The 25,636-nt window shown below is 38.1% G+C and overlaps 1 protein-coding gene and 1 pseudogene across 1 annotated transcript; one reads left to right on the top strand and one right to left on the bottom strand.

Moving 5' to 3' along the window:
- Nucleotides 1-8,229: 8,229 nt before the first annotated feature.
- LOC123232487 (vomeronasal type-2 receptor 26-like) lies at nt 8,230-25,428 on the bottom strand. Its single transcript, XM_044658939.1, has 7 exons — nt 25,214-25,428; nt 23,000-23,294; nt 17,525-18,331; nt 16,014-16,241; nt 14,733-14,860; nt 14,476-14,477; nt 8,230-9,155 (listed from the first exon to the last, which is right to left on the bottom strand). The coding sequence occupies exons 1-7, from the start codon at nt 25,426-25,428 to the stop codon at nt 8,230-8,232; spliced, it is 2,601 nt and encodes an 866-aa protein (XP_044514874.1).
- On the top strand, nt 19,147-21,088 carry LOC123232488 (annotated as a pseudogene).
- Nucleotides 25,429-25,636: the final 208 nt, after the last annotated feature.

The following is a 25,636-nucleotide window of genomic DNA, read 5'->3' as shown; positions in this document are numbered from 1 at the left end:
TGTAAGAAAGGAATTGGTATTTTCATTACATTATCCTATCTGTAAAAAAAAGCCAAAATTAGGCCCCCATGGAAAACTTGTCTATTGATTTGTACAGGATTTAAGGGACTGTAAATAATCATGACATACAAAGACCCCTGTGGATCCAAACTCAGGCACAATTATCTCCTCTATTCCCAGCACAGGCACATATTTTACTGTGATAGATCTGTGCTCAGCATTCTTCTCAATCCCTATTTGCGGGAGTCAAACTCCCACAGGTCCAGGTGGGATGGTGTGAGTTACTAAGACAAATGAGAAACAGTCTGAGCTTCAGCTAGGCAGGCTTCATGGAGACTGCTCTGGTTTACCTCAAGTAAGGTTTATTTTTATATGCTTTGAGATCACACATAAGGCTGGCATGGAAATTCATTTTCAACATACATCTTTTCTTAGAGAAAATGGATTGTCATACATTAACTTTGTTACTAACAACTCTTCTTTCTCCAGTAACTTTCAATATATTTCAAAGGTATGTTTTGACATGTTCCCCAGGCTATAGGGTGGAGAGAACAGTTCAGGGATATACTGGCCTTTATGTACATTGAAATTGACTCAAAGAGGGAAGAACAATCAGACCTGTTGGAGTAGAGAATTGATTTGTGCCCTATTGAGAAGTAGAAGGGTAACAAACAGACTGGTGGGGAGGGAAGCAATATTAAGGAGGGAGAGTCTATGGGGTAACTCAAAAAGACCCTAAAGAAAAATAAGAGGGGAATAAGAAGGGAGAGAGGATAAAGGGAAGCTAAATAAGGGTAGGGACAATGAGGACTGATTAAAAACAAAACACTGGTATAAAAGGAAATAGTGAAAGAAGAAAGGGCAGGACAAGGAGAGAAAATCAAAATATTGGGGAACACAGAGCTGGTAATAATAACTCTGAATGTGAATGGGATGAACTCACCCATAAAATGGAAGCAAATAGTAGAGTGGATTAGAAACTAAAATCCTACCATATATTGTCTACAGGAAACGCACACGAGGCAGGTAGACACACAGGGTAAAGGTAAAAGACTTGAGCAAAATCTATTGGGTATCAATTAGAAAAAGAAGGCAGGAGTAGCAATCATGATATCTGACAAAGCCAAAGTAAAAGTAGATCTAGTTAAAAGAGATAGGGAAGGTAATTACATCCTGAGAATAGGCACTATAGACACTGAGTAAATATCAGTACTCAACATGTATGCCTAAATGGTATAGCATCCAAATTTCTAAAGGAGAAACTGGGGGAGCTTAAGGAGAAAATAGATAATAAAACTATATTAGTGGGGGACTTGGACCTTCCTCTATCAGATCTAGATAAATCAAACCAAAAAAATAAATAAGAAGGGGGTAAGAGATGTGTCAGAGATTTAGACTTCCCTTCTAATTGTTTTGACTTTGGGTTGCCAAAAATTGTAACTAACCCTTAAGTCACAAGACTATTAATAACTAGATTTATTAATAGAAAAAAGAAAATGAGAGAAATATAGAAAGGAAGTGAAGAATTTCTTAGCCTAATAATCCAGAGCCTAACAACCCAGTGTCTGTCTCTGAATCTCAACCTCAGAAAATATTCCCCAAGCTTCCTGCTGCATCTCATCTTATAAATGCTTAATATATTCACAGGGTCTCTTTCATAACTCCCCAGAACCAATCACAATTCCTCACTTAGCCCAATACCACCTGGGAGGGTATGCCTAAATGGTATAGCATCCAAATTTCTAAAGGAGAAACTGTGGGAGCTTAAGGAGAAAATAGATAATAAAACTATATTAGTGGGGGACCTGGCCCTTCCTCTATCAGATCTAGATAAATCAATAGAGACAAAAAGGAATACACCTTTTTCAGCAGCACATGGTACATTCACAAATATTGACCATGTACTAGGGCATAAAACATAGCAAACAAATGCAAAAGAGCAAAAATAATAAATGCAACCTTTTCAGATCATAATGCAATAAAAATAATAATTAGAAAGGGTACATGGAGAGGCAAACCAAAAATTAACTGGAAATTAAATAATATGATTCTCCAAAATAGTTTAATTAAAGAACAAATTATAGAAACAATTAATAATTTCATTGAAGAGAATGACAATGATGAGACTTCTTACCAAAATCTCTGGGATGCAGCAAAGAAATTCTTGGGGAAATTTATATCCTTGAGTTCATATATTAACAAATTAGGCAGGACAGAAGTCAGTGAATTGGGCATGCAAATTTAAAAAATTGGAAATCAAACAAATTAAAAATCCCCATATGAAAACCAAATTAGAAATCCTAAAAATTAAAAGAGAAATTAATAAAATTGAAAGCAAAAGAACTATTGAATTAATAAATAAGACTAGAAACTGGTACTTTGAGAAAACAGATAAAATAGACAAAGCACTGGTAAATATAATAAAAAAAGGAAAGAAGAAAACCAAATTAACAGTATCAAAGATGAAAAGGGAGACCTCACCTCTAATGAAGAGGAAATTAAAGCAATTATTAAAAACTATTTTGCCAGTTATATGGCAATAAATACAATAATCTAGGCGATATGGGTGAATATCTACAAAAATATAAATTTGCTTGACTAACAGATGAAGAAATAGAATATTTAAATAATCCCATATCAGAAAAAGAAATTGAACAAGCTATCAAAGAACTCCCCAATATGATAATGAGATTAAACCTACTCTGCCCATTTTTAGATTTAATCACCAAAGGTGAAAACATCTCCATTTAACTCACAAGTTGGGTGGTCTATAACCCATGTGTGGTAGAGTGAGTGACAAATCAGAATTTACTGACTGCCTCCTGGGCAGTCCTAAGAAAAGTGTCTTTTGTGATTGGACACACAAACTAAGAGGAAGGCACAGGAAGTGACACAAAAGAGGCCCATTGTCACCTCTATTTAACATTGTACTAGAAACACTAGCAGTAGCAATTAGAGAAAAAAAGAAAGTGAAGGTTTTAAAATAGACAGTGAGGAAACCAGGATATCACTCTTTGCAGATGATATGATGGTCTACTTAGAGAATCCTAGAAAATCAACTTAAAAGCTAGTGGAAATAATCAACAACTTTAGCAAAGTTGCAGGGTACAAAATAAACCCACATAAATCTTTAATCAACATTTCTATATATTTTCAACACATCCCAGCAAGAAGAGTTAGAAAGGGAAATGCCATTTAAAATCACCCTAGACAAAATAAAATACTTGGGAATCTATCTGCCAAGACATACACAGGAATTATACAAACACAGTTACAAAACACTTTCCAAACAATTAAAACTAGATCTAAACAATTGGAAAAAAAACATTAATTGCTCATGGGTAGGATGAGCTAACATAATAAAAATAACAATCTTATCCAAGTTAATCTACTTATTTAGTGCCATACCTATCAAACTACCAAGAAACTTTTTTACTGAATTAGAAAAAAACTTTAACAAAGTTTTCATTTGGAAGAACAAAAAATCAATATCAAAGGAATTAATGAAAAAAATGTGAAGGAAGGTGGCCTGGCAGTACCAGATCTTAAACTGTACTATAAAGCAGTGGACATCAAAACAATATGGTAGTGACTAAGGACAGAAGGGAGGATCAGTGGAATAGACTTGGGTTAAGTGACCTCAGCAAGACAGTCTATGATAAAACCAAAGAGCCCAACTTTGGGGACAAAAACCCACTATTCAACAAAAACTGCTGGGAAAATTGGAAAACAATATGGGAGAGATTAGGTTTAGATCAACATCTCACACCCAATACTGAGATAAACTCAGAATGGGTGAATGACTTGAATATGAAGAAGGAAATTATAAGTAAATTAGATGAATACAAACTAATATATTTGTCAGATTTTTGGTAAGGAAAGATTTTAAGACCAAGCAAGAGATAGAAAAAATTATAAAATATAAAAAAAATAATTTTGATTATATTAAATTAAAAAGGTTTTGTAGAAACAAACCAATGCAACCAAAATTAGAAAGGAAGCAACAAATTGCAGAAAAATCTTCATCTCAAAAACCTCTGACAAAGGTCTAATTACTCAAATTTGTAAGTAGCTAAATCAGTTGTACAAAAAATCAGGCCATTCCCCAATCAATAAATGGGCAAGTAGCATGAATAGGCAATTTTCAGATAAAGAAATCAAAACTATTAATTAACAGATGAAAAAGTGTTCTAAATCTCTTATGATCAGAGAAATGCAAATCAAAACAACTCTGAAGTATCACCTAACACCTACCATATTGGCTAACATGACAGAAAAGGAAAGCAATGAATGTTGGAGTGGATATGGCAAAATTGGGACATTAATGCATTGCTGGTGGAGTTGTGAATTGATCCAACCATTATGGATGGCAATTTGGAACTATGTCCAAATAGCACTAAAAGACTATCTGCCCCTTGATCCAGCCACACCATGGCTGGGTTTATACCCCAAAGAGATTATAGGGGAAAAGTCTTGTACAAAAATATTTATAGCTGTGCTCCTTGTGGTGGCAAAAAAACTGGAAAACCAGGGTATGCCTTTCAATTGGGGAATGGGTGAAGAAATCGTGGTATATGCTACTAATGGAATATTATTGTACTAAAAGGAATAATGAACTGAAAGAATTTCATGAAAACTGGAACGACCTCCAGGAATTGATACAGAGTGAAAGAAGTAACCAGAAGAACCTTATACACAGATAGATACACTGTGGTAAATCAGATGTAATGGAATTCTCTACTCTCAGCAATGCTTGAATTCTTTGGAGTATTTCCATTGTATTTGAGGTGGGTAGTGAGAAGGGAGAAGCCTTGGAGAAACTTCATTTTCTTTTCCCTCTCATTTCTTGATCATATACTCTTTCAACACATTTTAATCGACTGTTACCCCTCTCTAGCATTTTCTTGGGTTCTCAAGATGTTGTATTTGAGGGTCTCTAGGTTTGGTTAATATACAGCCTTCAGAAAATTTTATGGTAGCAAATCAACAGTTCCTGGGTTTGTCTTGGCAATGGACTTTCAGGTGGTTTTTATATTGTCTACAGTTATTTTCAATGGAATTTCTCTTTCTATTTCTCCCTGTTGGACTTGATTGGTAATATAGAGAAATTCTGATGGTTTTTGTGGCTTCCTTTTTTTATCCTACAACTTAGATCAAGTTACTAATTGTTTTCATAACTTTTGGGTTTATTTTTCTATGTATATCGCATATCACCTGGAAAAAGTGATAGTTTTATGTCCTCATTGCCTAATTTGATTCCTTCATTTCTCCTTCTCTTATTGCTCTTCCTAGCAATTCTCTTACAATATTGAAAAGAATGTTGGTCATGGGCATCTTTGATTCAGCCCTGATCATACTAGAAGGCTTCTAGTTTATCCTCATTACAAATAATATTTGTGAATGGTTTTAACTAGAAGGCAATTTCTTATTTTGAGGAATGTTCCATTTATTGCAGTGTTCAGTGGGCTGTTTATAGGAATGGCGGCTGAATTTTGTCAAAAGCTTTTTCTGCATCTATTGAGATAACCACATGATTTTTGATGATTTTGTTATTAATATGATCAATTGTAGCGATGATTTTCCTAGTGTTGAAACAACTCTGAATTCCTGGTACAAAATCCTTCTGCTTATATGAATGATCCTTGTAATATATTGCTATAATCTTCATGCTAGGATTTTATTTTAAAATTTTGCATTAGTATTCATTCAAGAGATTGGTCTAGAATTTTCTTTCTCTGAACTTTTTTTTGACTTTCGCACTTTCAGAGGAGGCCTCAACCTCAGAGGATGAGCAATTAAATTACTGTAATTATGTGTGGCAGAAGTTAGCATACTTGCTTCCAGAAGAGAAGATGTCATGTAATGGGATTTTACCCCATCCCTTGCAAAGGGACAGCCCTGCCTACCACACCTTCAAGCATGTTTACCTCAATATCCACATCTATAAAATTACCTTTGAAAAATGATATGGAGAACTCAAGTGGGGCCAGGTTGAGTCAGACAAAACTGAAATGAGTGAACAACAAGAATAAATGTTTTTTGATAGAACAATTTATTGATTCAACCATCCGGGCTGGAGTGTTGATGGTCTTATCAATGACGGATAAAGAAATGGAGGATATTAGTGGTATCAAAGTGAGTTTTAAATGAGTGGCACAAAAGACAGAAGGATAAAAGGGGACATTTTCAATATCTTCAGAAAAGAGGATTTAATAGGGTACTCTCACTAACAAAGACATAGAAATTGGGGGAAAGTTTCAATAAAGTGTGCAAGTAGGTAGGATTCAGGTGTTCTCAAATCCATAAAACATAGATATCCCAATATGATACAGGTCTTTTTTTTAAAGAATCTCTTCTACTTGTAAAGGAATTCTGATTCAGCGTTCCAGTTGTAAGGAAAAGAGGAAATAAATGTTTAAACGAAGGTTTGATTTTGTGAGCTTGTTCATTATTTAAATAAAGGATATCAGTGGTTTAACAGATCAGGACAAGGTCCTCTCCATCATCTTAGAGCTGGACTTTAACCACAAGGGAATATATACTTTTATATATTATGTTATAGGGGATTTGGAAGGATGTTATCAGGGACTTGCTAGGGAGGTAATATGGGAATTAGGTAGGATGTAATAGGGAGATGCAGGATATAATATGAGGCTGAAGCTAGGAGTAATAACTGGTAGGATCAGGGAACAAGACCAAGCAAGGGATCCAAGGCTGAAGGTATTCAAGTGAATATACTAGGTAATAGGGAAGTTAAGGCAATATAGTGGATAAGGAAGGTTCAATGATGAAGGATGGCAGCTTAGGTGGTTGGAGAAAATAAAGAAATGTCTGAAGTCAGGGAGTATAACACTGAGGTAACAAGGATTGCCAGGGAGAGGATGAACTAATCTAAACAGGCAAACAGCAGCAGGGCATACAGACTAGGACTTAGGCTAAAGACAAACTGAAGGGAAATAGACTGATTGAAATCAACTACAGGCTTTAGTTAATTTCACAGGAAGGGACTTGTTTTGAAGTTACACTTCCTTCAAGATGGATACTCAGTTTCCTTCAAACCCAGAGTATGTTGATTTTATTCCTCTTCTTCCCTTTCTTACTAATTAACTGACAAAGTAACTAAAAGGTCTGTTTTAAACACAAAAGAGGTTTATTGGCTTCACAGGTTAGATTGTCAGGGTAAAGGATTAAGGAAGCCCTAACAGCTGCTTAGAGAAACCTCAGGTGGGGAAAGGGAAGCAGGAATGGAGACTGAGAAAGGTTCTGCCTTTACTCAACTCTCAAGGTGATTTTGAAATCAAAAGGGATTAGGATGATGGCTACAAAACTTCTCTAGATAAAGTACTGCAAGGGTAGGGCTAAACTCTCACAGATTTAATCTAACTCTCTATTTCACTCTCCTTATTCACTCCTATCAGATATTTAGGTAAGGGAAATGAGGTAGGGTATGAAAATTCAAAGGGTTTATCTAAATTAACAAACCTCAAAAAAACACTCCAAAACTAGGCTAGGTTTTCAATCTCAAGAAGGAGAAAAAGCAGCTCCGTTGGACCCTGGTTCCACGAGTTCCCAGGTCCAACTGAAACTTTTCCCCAAGATTCTAAACTCCTAACTGACATTAGAACTCAGCCAAAGCCTGCAAAACTGTTATATCCCCCCTCTCTGTACTACAATAAAAAACCCAATTAATTATATAAGACCAATTAACTAAAAAGAAACTATACATTATAAGCAGTCTTTTAATTCAGTGATACATTAAAGACTTTCTACATTGGGAGAGGAAGAGTGAAAAAGTGCAACTTCCTGAAGTCAGAGAAGAAGTGTTATACTCCTTTTAAGTGTCTGTATATAATCAGATAAATATGAAAATAATAATTAATTTATTGGGATGTGTCCAGTTTTAAGATAAGATATATAGGTTCTCTGAGATGAGAAAACTCCTTAAATCAGTCTTAGGATGTGACTGCATTTCTGGTCAAGATAACTTAGGTATATGGTAATGGTTCTCTATAAAACCCATATATAGGTGGTCCACTTTCCCAGTGACGCAGGGCTAGGTTCAAACAATGTAATATGGTTTTTCCTCAGTTTCCAAAATTGAAAATTTTTCTCATAGGAAAAAATTTGGACTAGACACATAATTGGATAACAAGGCAAGTGAGCTAGTCACTCATCCAGAACTCAGTCACCAGATTGGGTCAGTGTGGTTCCATGGGTCCTTTCCATTTCTCAAGTCAAATGCTTCTCACTTTTGCAGTTTGATTTATTTCTTATACATTCCTGAGTGTTCTCATTGGGCCTCAGCAAGATGACATAACACTTGGGGATAAAGATGCAGCCTAGTAACCCAGCACTGGAGACCAGGATGGAGAAGATCTCCACCACCACCATGGCTTTACCCTTGGTGCTCTGGTAAGTGGGCAGGAAGGAGACCCACACACTGCAGAACACCAGCATGCTGAAGGTGATGAACTTGGCTTCATTGAAGGTGCCAGGCAGGCTCCTGGCCAAGAAAGCCACCATGAAACTGCCCAGAGCTAGGAAGCCAATATAGCCCAAGACACAGTAGAAACCAAAGACAGAGCCTTCATTGCATTCAATGATGATCTGATTGGGTTCAGAATGTAGGTCTGTGTCTGGGAAGGGGGGAGAGATTCCCAGCCAGATGCCACACAAAGTCACTTGAATGCCAGAACAAAGGACTACAATACAGTTGGACACTCTAGGTTGCAGCCATGCCTTACTCCTGCTCCCAGGTTTTGTAAACTTGAAGGCCAGAACCACCAGAATGGTTTTTGCTAAAATGGAAGAAACAGCCACAGTGAAGACAAGCCCAAAAGTTGTTTGTCGGAGGAGGCAGGTGGCTGCAGTGGGACGGCCAATGAAGAGCAAGGAGCAGAGGAAACAGAACATGAGGGAGATGAGGAGAGTATAGCTGAGGGTCCTGTTATTGGCTTTCACTATGGATGTATCACGAAACTTCACAAACACTCCAAGAATCAGAGCTGTCAGCACAGAGAAGAAAAGAGCCACACAAGCTAGAGTCATGCCCAGAGGTTCTTTGATATCCAGGAAGGTGATGGCTTTGGGGAGGCAGCGATCTCTCTCCTTATTGGGATGCTCATCTTCAGGACACTTCATACAATGCTTCATATCTGTAGGGGACAAGAAGCATCTCATTGTTTTATGTTTAAAAATTCTCCCTATTCTCAGACCTGGGAAACAGACAAAATAATTCCAATCAGGCCATTCAGACATAGAGGGTAGGACATGACCCTCAGGATATAATCACAGCTACTCTGGTGTGGCCTCCAAGGTGATTAAGCCCAGTTCCACTGTGTCCATTAGCTTTATAACTTGGAAGACTGAGATCATGCTATTTCTTAGCTTTTATCTTTTCCAATAGAACACTACGGTGCCTCAGTCTATCTATATTCATATTGCATGTGTGCTCACTGATTCTTCCCCAACATTCATCCTTATAAGTGATAATGATCGTTAGCATTTATATAGCATCTAGTATGTGCCAGGTATTGTTCTAAGTGCTTTACAATGATTATCTCATTTGATCCTCACAAGAACCCCATGAGGCAAATGCTATTAGTATTTCCATTTTACAGATAAGTTATTGAGGGAATTTCCTCTTCTGTAAAATGGAATTGCTAATAACACCTTCCTCTTAGGGCTGCTATGATGATAAAATGCAATTATATTTGTAATGCTTTCCCAACCTTAAACATTTTTATTAAAATATTATTGTATTTAAAGGATTCGCTGTTCAGTCCCTCTTCTAAATGCTTTATCCAAATTTAAAGCGAGGGGCAGCTGGGTAGCTCAGTGGATTGAGAGTCAGGCCTAGAGACAGGAGGTCCTAGGTTCAAATCCGGCCTCAGACACTTCCCAGCTGTGTGACCCTGGGCAAGTCACTTGACCCCCATTGCCTACCCTTACCACTCTTCCACCTAGGAGCCAATACACAGAAGTTAAGGGTTTTAAAAAAAATTAAAGCAATGATACCCAAAAGGACTGCAGCACAAATATAAATATCCTGAAAAAAATGTCTATACTTTATGATCTTTCCTCATTCCAGTTCTTTTCCTAATAATAAATTCTCCCTTTGGTGGATTGGCAACTATTTTTTTAAACCCTTAACTTCTGTGTATTGGTTCCTTGGTGGAAGAGTGGTAAGGGTGGGCAATGGGGGTCAAGTGACTTGCCCAGGGTTACACAGCTGGGAAGTGTCTGAGGTCGGATTTGAACCTAGGACCTCCCGTCTCTAGGCCTGACTCTCAATCCATTGAGCTACCCAGCTGCCCCCGATTGGCAACTATTTTTGAAGATGAGCTTTCTTTTATTCTTTCCATAATGAGAGTCCATATAGGGATGTGTCACCCTCACTTCTGCTCTCATATATGAACAAATAATTGTGGCATTGGAAAAGGAACACTTCTGTCCTGGTTTGATAAATTTGAAGCACATTTGTAGCACACTTACTTGTTAAAGATAACCTAGTCCATGACCCTCCTTTTACAGTGGAGGAAGCAAAGACCTAACCTAAATGTCTTGCAGGAAGTCATACAAATAGGACTCTGAAAAAGTAAGATTCAAATCCAGCTCCCCTTATACTATCTATCTGTGGCTTCTAATCTTAGCTTGATCACTCATATGATGTTAGTTATTCTAGCTCTCAGCCCCCTCCACTGTAAGGAGATGTAAGTTTACTATTTTAAACATTTATGTTCTGTCTTAGAGATGCTATTAGTTGTCAGTTCCCAGGCAGAAGAATAGCAAATGCTAGGCAGTTGTGGTTAAGTGATTTCTGCCAGGTCACACAGCTCCTAAGTGTCTCAGTCAAGATTTGAACATGGGACCTTTCATCTCTGAGCCTAACTCTTCATCCACTGAGCTATTAAGGTTCCCACCAGGTTTATTATGGAGGAGAATTCCCTACTGACCTGACAGGAGTTGAGCTTTAAGTGATTAAAAAAATATTTACTAATCTATTATTATACAAAAATGCACAGATTACTTCCCTCCTTCTCTAGCCTCCATTAGAAAAGGCATCATTTGATAAAAAGATATATTTAAGTGTAGAACCATTTCTCCTTTATTACTATATATCAATTCTTCCTTTGGAGGTGGATATACAGAAGTCCTTCTTCTAGTAGTATTTCTGATGCTGTATAGAATGTTCTCTTGGTTTCATTTATTTTACTCATCATAACTCCTTGTAGCTTTTTCCATTTCCTTTAATTCATTTGTTCATCATTTCTCATGGTGCAGTAGTATTCTATCACAATCATATACCATATTCTATCACAAGTTTTAAGCTGTTACCCTATTGGTGAGCATCCCTTCAATTTCTAATACTTTGCCACCACAAAGACAACTGATATAAATATTTTAGAAAATAAAGGAGCCTTTGCTTTTTCCATAATCACCTTAGGAATTAAACCTAATAGTGTTATTACTAGATCATAAGGTATATGCAGTTTTATAACTCTTTTGTCTATAATTCCAGGCAATTGTCCAAAATGGTCACATCAGTTCAGAGTTCCACCAATGTTAAAGAAATAATGGGGTATAGAGAAAGATATAGATATATAGTGATGGTGATGATGTCTTTTTGTCTATGATCTCAGCTACAGTTGGTGGGAGGAACACCTACTCCTATCACCCTGACTGCTGTTGTAAGATATCCCCTTCTCTCTAACAGGTTTGGTTCATAAACTGTTAGGGATTCTTTAACAGCTGCCCAAGTAAGGACCCTTGATAGGTAAGATAGATGGGTAACCTTTCCAGGCCCAACCTGGGGTTGGATAAATTGGTATTGGGCTTTTGATCAACTTTGGATAACGTTCAGGATCTGACTGCATTTGACTCCCTTCCCAAGGGCCTTGATAGAAAGACCACTCAGGAAGGTACTTGTTATTGAACACTTTTATCTACAAGTAGGGAAAGGATAACAAGGTCAAGGATTGGGAATTTGAAACCCTATTGATCTATTATCTATTAGAATAATTAACAATCAGGACTGGAGGTTATTAATATGGTGGAGGCTTCAGATTTCACTCTCTTTATCTCTGGCCCGACATGGCCACAGCCAAGCCAGAGAATGGAGAAGGCTATTGCTGCAGGTATGTTGATGTTCTTTATTCTCTCAGCTCTCTCACTACTAGTGTTGATGGTTCACTAGTTCTCACAGTCCAGCCAGGAAATAGATTCAGGCTTATTCCTACCCTCTTCTTCTACCTCCCGGCCTCCCTTCACCACCCTTCAGCCACCCACTCCCAGATAGAACCACATAGGCTTGCAGAGATCTGTGATCTCTGATCTTCAGTTCTCAGCCTCTGAGTCCAGAAAAATCCTTCAATGTAGGTGTCAGGGGGTATATATATATATATATATATATATATATATATATATATATATATGGTGGGGCCAACCAATGTTTGCCCCTGGCTCACAGCACCTGGGAATATTCCGAGCCTCTCAACTGCCATGCCTGTCAGTCAAGGTGGCATCCATCTCTTCCCAGATAATTGAATATAACACCAGTAGTATAGTAGTGTCCCCAGTGCATTGGAGAGAAAGTTTGAGGGAAGGGTGTGGATATGTCCCTTGGTACTTCATAGAGGACTGGTGAAATTTTTGTGGAGGAGTTGGGCATTTTGGACTATTTGGAACTCCATTTTATCCTGGCCTATAAAATGGAATCAAGTCACTGAGAGCCTTTCCATTTTTTTTCTACAGAGAAGGACACACCAGAGTTCAGTAGATTTAACAAAAGACTTTCATCCTTGGCAGAGAAGGATTTAGGTCATGGGAACAACAAATGTTGCCTGGTACACAGGCATATGTGGTTTTATGATGATAGTTGGCCATTGTCTATTCTGGTTTTTGATGGAGTTTCCATGCTGGACATCTCCTCTGTGTGTATCATCACTGGGGATTTCTCTACTATCAAATTCTCTACTTCATCTCTTCAGGCTCCCTGCTATGTATCTGGCCCCCCATGATTGGGATTCAATGACTAGAATGCTTCTCTCTCATTAGGGTGAGGATCTTTAATCATGGCCATGAGCTGTAAACCACTTTAGGCATTTAAAGAGAGGCCAAACCATCCCAAGGCTTCCAGGCTCAGATTGTCTTTTTAAAAATGTATCAAGGAATAAATGAACAAATACTAAATGTCTACTCCGATAACCTGGTTCTGAAACAAAGTCATAGTCTTTTCCATGTACTTAAAATTAAAAATGTCCTTTTCTCTCTGATTTGGCTTGTAACTGATTTTGAACCACGGGACACCCACCTGTCCCACATTACTTTAGTAGGTTTACCAGTAACTAGAAAGAAACAAAGATTTTCTGGCTATATTTTCCTTAGAACTACACTTGGTAAGTGTAAGAACTAAATCTTGGACTTCTCTAAAGGAACTGGTCTTTCAAAAGAGACTCTGTGACTGAAGCTTCCGCTTCATTCACCTTCAGGGCCCTCGGGTCGAGAGCTCAAGGCTGAGCCTCCTCCGGTTGAGGACTAATTAGATCTGCCTGGGTTAAACTAGGGGGCCAGAGCAAATTATTTAGGGCGTTAGATTACTTGTCCTATCCTATCTTCTCTCTGATTTCCTTATTTTCTCTTCCTCTTTTCATTTGTAAATAAACTTCCATAAAAGTCATTTTGACTTGAGGTTATTCTTTAATTGGGGATTGATAATTATTCAGTTCCCTAGAGACCAAACCTTTTAATATTCATCCAACCAAAACCCCTTTTTACCCCTTACACACCTCTGCTTTGAAGGCTTGCAGAACCTTTTTAGAATTCATTATCCACTTTTCTTGTTCAGCTGGTAGTCAGCTCTCACTTATGAGTCCAAGAAGCTGTGGTATGCACACTAGCTGATGGACTAAACCAGGCAGAGGGTTACTAATGGGCCATCAATGAACCAGTTAGTTATAGGGATGTTTACCCCAGACATGTAAATAATTTCTCTGCTAGAATGGGTGGATGTAAATAATTTGCTCCCAAGATTATGAAGGTGGCAGAAGTAGAAGCCATGGAGTGCTCTGAACATGGACAGACATTGAAGATGTTAATATTATTGACTACCTCCAGGATCATGACCAGTCATCCTGAATTTTGCCTTATCTTTTGACTTTTGTCACTGTACCTCAATGACTCTGGACAAGCAAGTGAGGTTAATGATTTTGGTCAACTCAATTTCACTTAAATCCAATTCATTGAAAAGTCTAGACATCATCTGGTGATGTCATTAGTCCTCTTCAAAAAAGAACAAACAACAGCAATAATATTTGTGGGAAAAGCACTGTCTCAAAGTATCTAGGTTGATATGCTAACTCTGTTTTTTGCAGTATTACTTTGGGCAAGTCACTTAACTCCAACAAGTCTCAGCATTCACATCCCATTCTTTGGTTGTTTCTTGATTAATCAAATGAGGGAGTTTAACTACATGACTACTGAGGTCCCTTCCACTTCTTGATCTATGATCCTACTCACTAATCCAGCTGATGATCATCCCTATGTCATGGTGTATAATATGTGAAAGAGACCAAGGACATGAGATGAACAAAAAGAAAGTAATCAGCCTTCCTTGTGGCTGTATTTCTTGTTACTCTTTAATCTAGATTTCCATGAATTCTACATGACCTCAAGAGCCAAAAACCACTTATTTATGTTTTTAGTGGGTTTGGTAGGAATGATCTTTGCAGTACTTACTCATTTGATTGGAAATCTCCCCTTCTGGGCACGATGAACAGTCAAAGCAGCAGATGGGCTCTCCCTCCCTCAGGATTTTCCTGAATCCAGGGATACAGCTATCACTGCACACAGCATGGGGAGCCTGAACAGCAAGATGAAAAGAAAATAGTTTAACGATCTGGGCCCTAAACAACGCATGGTAAAGTAGATTGTTTCATGAGAATTTATGTCATTTTTGAGCAAAGGAAATAAATCTTATTTTATTAAAGAGTTATTGAACCCAGGATCATGAATCAATGCATATATGTAAGAGAATACCCAACACACATGTATTCAAGAGATATAATTTCAATCCACATTCATCAGTAGCCATGTCACTATCCCTGAGCTACTCTTCTGCTTTGCGTTTCACATTCTTCATCTGAAAAAAGAGATTGTTGGACTGCAAAGGACCCATTCTGGTAAAAAATTCTATAATTCTATGTGTAATTCTAACCATTGTAATAATTGCGATGGTTAAAAGAAAGCAGAATAATGACCTAAAACATGTACATATTTTTTTTTCAAATATGAAGTAAGGCACACAGAGTAAAAGACATTGATGGGAGTTCATTTTCAATAAAAAGTAAATAATAAATCCCAAAGTAATTTGATAAATATAATTTGGGAAACAAAATTGTTTTTGGAATATTTTAAAATGCAGCTAATTTTATAAAATGAATTAACTGAAATCATTAGGAAAAACTTCAGGAATAATGAATGAACTTGGTTTCACTGAAGTCAATAAATGGACGGTGTGAGATAATGCAGATTATGAAATATTGCACAGTGTGAGAAAATTAGGTGGATTGACTACTTACTATTTTTTTGTTGTTCATCCTGCAAATAAAATGGAAAGAGGGACCACAGGAACATTTTCTCTACAAAAATATGACTACCTTTGAATCAATAAGAAGGGCTCATATTTCTGCAGGATTTTAACCTATAAAAATCTATTTGTGTAGATGACCTAAGAAATAAGATGTGTTTCCATGATTGAAAGCCATGAATTAAAACTGGAATTGTTGGAGGCAGCTGGGTGGCTCAGTGGATTGAAAGCCAGGCCTGGAGACAGGAGGTCATAGGTTCAAATCTGACCTCAGACACTTATTTGCTGTTTGACCCTGGACAAGTCACTTGACCCCCATTGCCTAGCCCTTACCACTCCTCTACCTTAGAACCAATACACAGTATTGATTCTAAGATGGAAGGTAAGGGTTTAAAAACAAACAAACAAAAAAGAAATAATTTCTTACCTTTGGCTCAAACCCGTCCCACACTATAGCCTCTTTACAAATGGTAAAATCTTGACCATATGGAGCATTTGGAATAAACTGTCCCACTTTCACCAGAGTTTCAGTGTCATTGAGAAATAACAAGTACTCCAAAATGTTATAATGAGCCTCAGAATTTCCTGTACTATCCAAAAAGACTTGGTCACCAGCGCTGTTGTTAAAGTGGATTTTCTTCAGAAAATTGTGGAGCTGAAAGGGAAGGGAAATATCAGTCAGTGCCCAGTGCCCAAAGGCAGGGCTCTTATCAAAGTATGACATATGGCCTATATAGGACATCCATGTCCTCATGGCCTGAAGTTAGTGCTCTTGTTTGGTGTGAATAATAAATATCTGGTTTTATTGTAAAAACCAACTTAGCCAGTAGTCTCTATATTCTATGGAATCTTTTCATGTTTTCAGGACCAGGGACAATGATTTTTAATTACACTATTAGATGTAGAACAAATGTTGGCTAAAAAGATGTGAACTGAATTCTAAGTAAGAAGTTCAATTAATCCCTGCATGTAGTGCTCACAACATCACTCTAGACTGGCAAAGAACTCACATTGATCTCAATTCCAGGCCTGGCCTAGTCTCATATTAACAATTTATTTTGTATTATAGAGACATCATATTGTAATGCCATTTAAAGAAGGAATGTCCTTTATGTTTCATCTAATTCCTTTACACATTATATTATAGCTAGCCCAGTTTTTTTTTTTTTTGGTATGGCTTGAACTCTATATGATATCTTGACTCCCTGTCTTTTCCTTCACTAATTCCCAATAAAATGCACTCATTTAACCTGTTAGACAAGAAATTTTAGATTAAATACAGCCTCATTTTCCTTTTGTATTTATTTTGAATAAATTTCCACATTTACATATTTTCTTTCCCAATAGATCAATAGCAACTTGAGGACAGAAACTCTTTAGTTTTTATATTTTCATCTCCATTGTGTAGTACATAGTAGCTTTTCATGAATTCTTGATGGTTCATTTTAGAATCTCTTAGTGTTGAATCATATTAAAAAATTCCTTTTACCGTGTGATACTATGTCTCCCATCTCTGAACCTATATATTACTTGCCTTACTCTCCCCAAACCTGAAATTCAAACCCTGATCACTTCTACACAGAGTCCCTTGCTTCATGTTACAATTCTAGAACCTCCTTCTCTAGACCACCTTTGGTGATCTCTTCCTCTGCTAAACTATTTGTGCTTTCTCTCCCTCCTTTACCTTGTTTGGATAATTTCATTCTTTTTATTTATATCCTTAGTGCTAGTATACTGTTGGTATCATATTTAGCACTTAACACATATTTTTGATTCACTTATGGATGTGTTAGAAAACTAAAAGACTGTATTGTGTAAAATTTGCAAAGTGAATTTGGAAAGGAAGTTTCCACATTGAAGAAAAACAAGTCCTTGATGTATTGATGTAAAAGGAGTACCTAGCACAATAGCTAGTACAGAGGGGGCACTTAATGTTACCTGCCATGGCTGAGGCATCCAGCTTTCTCCAGCTCTTATAGAATTTTTCTCTGATGTCACCAGGAGCATTTCATGGAGGGCCCTGGCCACAGCATGCACAGCATTGTAGATGGTGTAACTCAGACCAGACATTGCCATGTCAAAGATGCGCAGAGGAAGAGTTTCCAAGGAGGCATTGGGGGAGCATTCAATTAGATCTTTATTTTCAAGTTTCTCCAAGCCTTTGAAAGCTGAGCACCAGAACACCTTCAGTAAAGAGTCCTCTGGGTATTGGGCAGGGTTCACTGTCCTGAGAAAGGACTTGAAACCAGGAATCTTCTTTGTCATCTGGTAAAAAGAAAGTGCTCCATGGAAACTGTGCCCATCATTCCACTGGGGTCTCATGGTTATGTCCCAATGAGATGTGGTGATCCAGACCTTGCATAGGGCGAAATAAACAATAGGCTGTGAATATCTGAGAATCATGAGTGATTCTGTGTCGCCATGAATGATGATGACTCTGACTGAGGATTGTAAGATACGTGGCATGAACATGTCCTGAGATTCTGTGTGTCTTCTCTCACTGACTCGGAGCTTCTCAGTGTAGGCCAGACAGATGTCATGTTTAATCATGTCCCCTCTTAAGTTCCAGAGGAATTCTTCTCCTCTCATATCATCTGTGGTCACCAGACCTACCCAAGTCCATTCAAATTGTACCATTAATTGGACAATACCATGGTGTAAGGAGGAGTCCCTTTGGGCCATCTGGTAGAGAGAAGGAAACTGGGCTTCGTCACTCAGCTTTGAATCAAAAGGCCCATAGCTGATCTGGATGAGAAAGAAACATGGGACATTTTGGTTTCTGTACCTTTCATTTTCTTGAGCAAATTTTAGTAAAGTATAAATTATGAATAAATAATGCTGTGTTAGAAGAAAGGTGGTGGATTTCAGAATTTCCTTCTTAAATTCATAGGAATATCTAAGTTAATTTACTTATGCAGTATGAAACTACCAAAGAATCCATTCACATGTGTAGAAAAATAATAATTAAGTTGTCCTGGAAGAAAAGACACCAACAACCTAGTGGAAAATTATGAAAATAATTAGGAAGAATCTAGTAGTAACATCTCAAACTTTACTAAGAAATAGTAATTATTGAAATCATTTTATATAAGAAATATAGGTTAGTTAATGGAATAGATAAGTTACACAATATATTTAAAGAAATGATCATAGCACCCAACATTTGATAACTCTAAAGACTTCAACTACTAGATGTAAGAATTTACTATCCATAAAAAGTGCTAGGAAAACTGAAATACAATCTTACAGTATCAAGTTATAGTTCAAAATCTTAAACCATAATCCAAATTAACCTGGAAGAAGGTGAATACTTTGAGCAGAAACGATGACATAAAAAAAGACATTTGAGGAACATATCAAAAATATATTTTAAATGAGCGGATCGGGGGCAGCTGGGTAGCTCAGTGGATTGAGAGCCAGGCCTAGAGACAGGAGGTCCTAGGTTCAAATCCGGCCTCAGACACTTCCCAGCTGTGTGACCCTGGGCAAGTCACTTGACCCCCATTGCCTACCCTTACCACTCTTCCACCTATAAGTCAATACACAGAAGTTAAGGGTTTAAAATTAAAAAAAAAATAAAAAAAAGTTAAATGAGCGGATCATGAAAGAAATCATGACCAACCAGAGGATGGAGGATCACAGATGATAAATGGACAATACTGAGAACAGAAAATTATAAAGACTTTGCAGAAACAATGGCAGGTCAGATAAAATTAGAAGAGAACTAAGTAAGTAATTGGGGGGAATATCTTAGAAATCAATTTCTTGGATAAAAGCTTCATTTAAAAGATATCTGTGAAATAGACCCACCATTTTAGGAAGAATATTTATTGACAAACAGATAAATAATTAAACGAATAAATAGGCAGTTTTGAGAGGAAGATACGGATAATGATCATAAGGAATAGGAGGACACCAGCCAGAGGTGCTGCTAGATGAGTGGCAGCAGCCTCTGCAGCCAGATGCAGCGTGAATAGCATCATGGTGGAGTGTGGCAATTCTTCAGTCCATGTCCAGCCCCAGGGAGAAGCCCCAGTATTGATGGTGGTGTTGGTGAGGTCAGCTGGCGAGGCCATGATGGCACATCCTCAGGGATGCATGTGAACTATAGGAAATGATGGGCAGAAGTGCTACTGCTGTGGTCCAGGCTGCTCTATGCAAACCCGCTGAGGAGTAGCAATAAAATGCATCAACCTAGAAAAATGCCACACAAGCATGGATGAGCTACCAACAGAAATTCAAGCCATGACCCAGTGCAGCCATCCCAACCTGGTGACCCATTAAACATGTTTTGTTGTAAAGGAGGACCTTTGGTTAAATATAAAATCATTAAGTGGAAGTTCCATGCTGGATATCATAAAGTATATTGTCAGTTGAGGAGAGCACAAGAATGGAGTCCTGGAAGAATCCATAGCAGATATAATTCTTAAAGAAGTTCTGGAAGGCTTAGATTATCTCTATAGAAATGGTCAAATTCACAGGGATTGGAAGGCTGGGAATATTCTTTTGGGCCAAGATGGTTCAGGGCAAATAGCAGATTCTGGGGTAAGTGCTGTCTTGGCAATGGGAGGTGATGGTTGGCACCTCTTGTTGGATGGCAACTGAAATCATAGACCAGGTGAGAGGCTATGACTTCAAGGCAGATGTGTTGAGTTTTGGAATAGTGACCATGGAACTGGTGACAGGAGCTCCACCTTATCACACATATCTTCCTAGGAAAGTGTTAATGTTGACAATGCACAATGAGCCTCCCAGGAGTGAAGGACAAAGTAATAATGAGAAAGTATGACAAGTCCTTTAGAAAATGACTCTCATGTCTTCAGAAAGATCCTTGTAAAAGGCTCAGAGCAGCAGAACTTTTAAAATGCAAATTATTCCAGAAAGCCAAGAATAGGGAATATCTGATTGAAAAGATGCTAACAAGAACACCAGATATAGCACAAATAGTCAAGAAGGTTAGGGGGTTCCTGGATTGAGTGGCCGTGTTCACAAGACAGAAGATGGAGACTGGGAGTGAAGTGATGATGAAATGGATGGAACGAGTGAAGAAGGGAAAGCAGCATTTTCTCAGGAAAAGTCACAAAGAGTAAAAGAAGAAAATCCAGAGATTACAATGAATGCCAGCAGTATATGTGAGCAGAGACAGTCCCTTTCTATTCAGGACACTCAGGGTCAGGCTAATGTTAATGAAGAATTTGCAGAAAGTTCTTGTGCTGTGAATCTTGTTTTAAGATTAAGGAACTCCAGAAAGTGACTTAATGACTTGAGATTTGAGTTTTCTCCAGGAAGAGACATGGCAGATGGCATTTCTCAGGAGCTGTTCTCTGCAGTCCTGGTTGATGGTCAGGATGTAGGTATAATTGTGAATTTGCAGAAGATTGTAGATGAACCCAAAGCATGCAAAACATTGACACTGAAGATGGCTTCTGGATGTGATGGAGCTGAGATGCCTGAGGTGCTGAGGTGAAGCTGATTGACTTTGCACAGTTTAGTGTCAGCTGATGCCTGTGGCTAGATGTCCTCCTCAGCCCCCCAGCCCACCCTCAACCCCAGCAAAATCAGAAGAGTGTGAAGAAACCTGCTTATTTGGATGAGAAGAAGGGAAGAATTCAACACAACAGAACAGAAACAAACTAACATCCTCCTAGTCACCTAAGTTTTTAAAAAAAATTTTTAAAATTGAGAATATTTTTCCATGGTTACATGATCCATGATTTTTCCCAACCTTCTCTCCTCCCACTCTTGAGCCGACAAGCAGTTCCACTGGGTTATCCATTTATCATTGTTCTAACCCTATTTCCATGTTATTCATATTTGTAGTAGAGCGATATTTTAACATCAAAACCTCAATCATACCCCTATAAAATTATATGATTGATCATGATTTTCTTCTGTGTTTCTGCTCCCACATGATTGTCCTGGCTCATTGTATTGCTGTTAGTAGAGAAGTCAGTTATATTCGATTGGACTCCAATGTATCAGTCTCTGTGTTCGATGTTCTCCTGGTTCTGTTCTTTTTGATCCGCATCCATTCCTAGAGGTCTTTCCAGTTCACATGGAATTCCTCCTGTTTATTATTCCTTTCAGCACAATAGTATCCCATCACCATCAGATTCTACAATTTATTCAGCCATTTCCCAATCAAGGGACACTCCGCCCCCGTTTTTCCAATTTTTTGCCAGCACAAAGAGAGCTGCTGTAAATATTTTTGTACAAACCTCTTTCCTTATCTCTTTGGGGTACAAGCCCAGCAGTTGTATGGCTGAATCAAAGGGCAGGCATTCATTTAAAATCCTTTGGCTATAGTTCAAATTGCCCTCCAGAATGGTTGGATCTGTAATATTTATAAGAAGTGGTCACCAATTTATTAATAATTAAAACCAAAATCACAAGGCTGTCAGTGGCTTTACCAGTTTAATATAATAAAAATAGAAAAATAATAAAAGGAGGAAAATACAGAAAGGAAGTAAAGAATTACATAGTGGAACACCCCTGGAGTCTGTTTTCAATTAAATCACCAACACCAGAGTCTGTCACTGAATGTCAGTCTCAGTCAATTTCTCTCAGTCTTCTTCAAAATGTCCCCAACTTCCTGCTGGGTCTCACCTTATAAGCAGTTTTCTTCACCCACCAGCTCTCCCACATCACCTGGAGGAACCAATCCCTGGTTCTCAATTCCCTGGTACCACCTATAGGGGCAGTGCCTGTGGGATCAATTTCCTGCCTCTCAAGGTGTTGCTGATTGATTAAATTAAAAACAAAAGGAGATTAAAGTTCAAGTCCCCAATTGATTAAATAAAAAAACAATTTCCTTCACAAAGTTCAATTTACACCTCCACCAGCAGCGTATTAGTGTCCCAATTTTGCCACATTCCCTCCAACATTTATCACTTTCCTTTGCTGTCATATTGGCCAGTCTGCTAGGTGTAAGGTGACACCTCAGAGTTGTTTTAAATTGCATTTCTTTAATCAGCAGGGATTTAGAACACTTTTTCATGTGCCTATTGATAGTTTTAATTTCATCATGTGAAAACTCTCTATTCATGTCCCTTAACTGTTTGTCGATTGGGGAATGACTGGAATTTTTGTAAATTTTACTCATCTAAATTTTACAATTTTTCATATCACACACATGCTGAACTACAAGGTGGGGCATTTGATCTCATATTAGTTCTGCTTCCAAAGACCTGCTTGACTTTGGGAAAGCTGCTGCCCAGGGTCATTTTCAGAATCTGCTGGAGAGAGAGAGGCAGTTTGTTCAAGCTTATATCCAAGATGCTTAAGTATGCCAAAAGTTAAATAATAAATTCTATCTTCAGTCCATAGTCTGTTCATTACTAAAGGACACTCTACTATTCCCAAGACTGAGTGGTTTCAGAAAAGCACAAAGGTGATTGGCTCAGCATCCCTCACCTGTGGAAACTTGTAGAGCTCCAGCAGGGTCCCCATCTGGACAGACAGAGCTGATGTGGCTCCTCCAATGATAGCCACAGGCTGGTCCTTCCACAAGCAGCTGTAGTTAGGGATGAGCTGGCCCTGCCCAGACAGCCATCTCAGGGAGCTCTCCAGGGTTCTCTCATCACTGTGGTAGGCATTATAGACATGGAATCCCAGAGTAGAAATATTGGGTAACAGATTGGGGTCCCTGTTGATCTCCTCCACAGCAAATACCAGGGTCAGGACCTGCTGGTAATTTTTGTGCAGCCACCTGAGGGAAACCAAGAAGAAAGTGCTCAAATTCAATTCATTTGACTCAGTCAACAACAACAAAAAATGTTTTAGCACTTAATATGTTCCAGACCCTGCATAATGCTGGGGATAAAAAGAAAAGGAACATTCCCTGCCTCAAGGAACTTCTTTTCTAATTAGAGAAACAACATATGAATAAGTATCTCCTTTCAGTTCCTAAAGACTCTATCTTCATTTAAGACATAGCTTAAGCACAAACTTGCAGACAGTTTTTTCATGAATTTTGATCTTCCCAACTTCTTGTGCTTCCATTCTATATTATCTCAGTGTAAAGACTGCCTGGCTTACAATCAAGAAGAACTGACTTTAAATCCAGCTGTGTGACTTTAGGCAAGTTAATTAACACCCTATTTTTCTCAGGTCTCTCATCTGTAAAATGAACTGGAGAAGTAAATATTAAACCAATCTCTCCATTATCTTTGCCAGAAATACCTGAAATGGGCTCACAAAGACTCCAATACAATTAATATCACTGAAAATAACAGCATATCAAAAGAGATTCTATTCATGCAGTGTGCATTTTATATGAAAATGTTGTCTCCTTCATTAAAATACAAATTCCAGTAAGATGGGATGGTTCATTTCTCGGTGCTGATTTCTTCTCAGCTGCTTCTAGAACAGTGCCTTGTAAATAGTCGAGCTGAATCAATATTTGAATTCTTCAGGCAAACCATTCCCATATTGGAGGACATTTTTACCCCATGAAAAACCACTTCCCTGCCCTTATCTACAACTCAAAGTGAAGGTTTTTTAGGCACTTTAAAAAAACTCATCAAGTGTGGAGGGAGCAGCACCCACCACCCCCAGCTCTCAACCAGGACCAGTTCTGAGCAGGAGGTGAAAATAAACTTAGAAATAAGGAAGGAGAATATAAAAAGAGTGAAATAGTATAATGTGATGTAATAGAGACTTTCCATATTTTGACAGTTGACTGAAGATCTAGTAAACAAAGGAAGGTAAATGAGTGGGGAAAAGAGGAAACAGAAAATGATGATGGATAAAAAGATAGAAGGGTAGAGACAGATATGCAGAAACAGAAGCTCATAAGAGAATGCCCAGTTACACTTTGGGTATTTTTCAATAGTTAAAATAATAGTTTTTAGTAAATAATAGTAGATAAAAGTTTTAGCCCAGCTTTTCCCATGGTCACTCATCTCACATCTCCTAGCCATGTACATCTCTTAACTCTAGAACTTCTGAGCTATTTCACCATGACACTGCTGGAGCACAAACATCCCTGGAGAAGGTTCTGGATTTGGAAAGCTCAAATTCTGGTTCCCAAGGCCATATTCTTGTCCATTTCTCTTTTGATTTTGAATTTTGACAAATTAAATAATTGTCATGTTTCCATAGTTTCCCAGAGGCAGTAAAGGAAGCAGAAAACTTTAAATTCAACCATCCAGAGAGCTGTCAGTATTGCAGGGGGCCTGAACATGACAGAAGATACTAATGAGGCACCACCCCCAAATCCTGGGAGTTTGGTGCAACTTTATATGGAAAGAAATTGAGTGCCAGAGGAGTCAATAATACTAATAATAGCTAGTAGTTGTAGAGTTAGTAAAACACTTTACATAAGTGATCTCAGTTGAGCTTCACAAAAGCCCTGAGGAGGTTGATGCTATTATCTCCACTTTATAGTGAGAAACTGAGGCTTGCTGCTATTTATGTGGTTTTTTGAGATTTACAAAATGTTTTCCATATAAAATCCCATCAGATCAACCAAAAGGCACTGCCAGCTGGTTAAATCATATACCTAGATCTGGCAGAGATCCCAGAGAGAATGTGAAATAAAACAGAATGAAGCCCCTGCTCTCAGCAATTTTTGTAAACATCACAATGATAAAGGGATCTTTATGAGGTAATCAGGCAGGCACTTACTTGTAATCTCTACAACTCTCATCAGGATGGCTTTGAAAGAGACCTTCTCCTATGACATTACTCACTTCTACAGAATGCATGGGGAGAAAGCTCCCAATAACTAGGTCTCCATCCCTGGAGAGGCTGGGACTGGTTTTTAGGAAGCAAAGAGGCTTCTCTGTCTTGTGCACAGAAGGTGAGAGCTTTAGGAGGATTACCAGGAGGACAGGAATCATACAGGAAATTTTTCTCTGAATTGTGGGCAGCATCTCTGTGAACATCAGTTTAAGGCCCAAGCCTAGAGGTAGTCAATTAGTGGTTAGTCTAGCACATCACCTCTTTGGGTTTTGTTATGATGGAGAATGTCCAGCATTTGAAAAATCATCTCTGAGTGCCAAGACCTATTCTATGTGCCTACAGAAACACAAATAAACATCGGTCAGG

The sequence above is a fragment of the Gracilinanus agilis genome, chromosome 1, assembly GCF_016433145.1.
Source record: "Gracilinanus agilis isolate LMUSP501 chromosome 1, AgileGrace, whole genome shotgun sequence".
Taxonomy (NCBI): domain Eukaryota; kingdom Metazoa; phylum Chordata; class Mammalia; order Didelphimorphia; family Didelphidae; genus Gracilinanus; species Gracilinanus agilis.
The sequence above is the reverse complement of the archived record's forward strand: the minus strand, read 5'-3'. Positions and strand labels throughout refer to the sequence as shown.

Bases quoted from the DNA above. Each gene is read 5' to 3' on its own strand.
- LOC123232487 (XM_044658939.1), bottom strand. From the start codon at position 25,428: ATGATTCCTGTCCTCCTGGTAATCCTCCTAAAGCTCTCACCTTCTGTG. The intron at 18,332-22,999 runs GTGAGGGATGCT...TTTCTCATCCAG, and splicing joins AGCTCTACAAGTTTCCACAG to ATCAGCTATGGGCCTTTTGA. The intron at 16,242-17,524 runs GTAACATTAAGT...CTTCCCTTTCAG, and splicing joins GGATGCCTCAGCCATGGCAG to CTCCACAATTTTCTGAAGAA.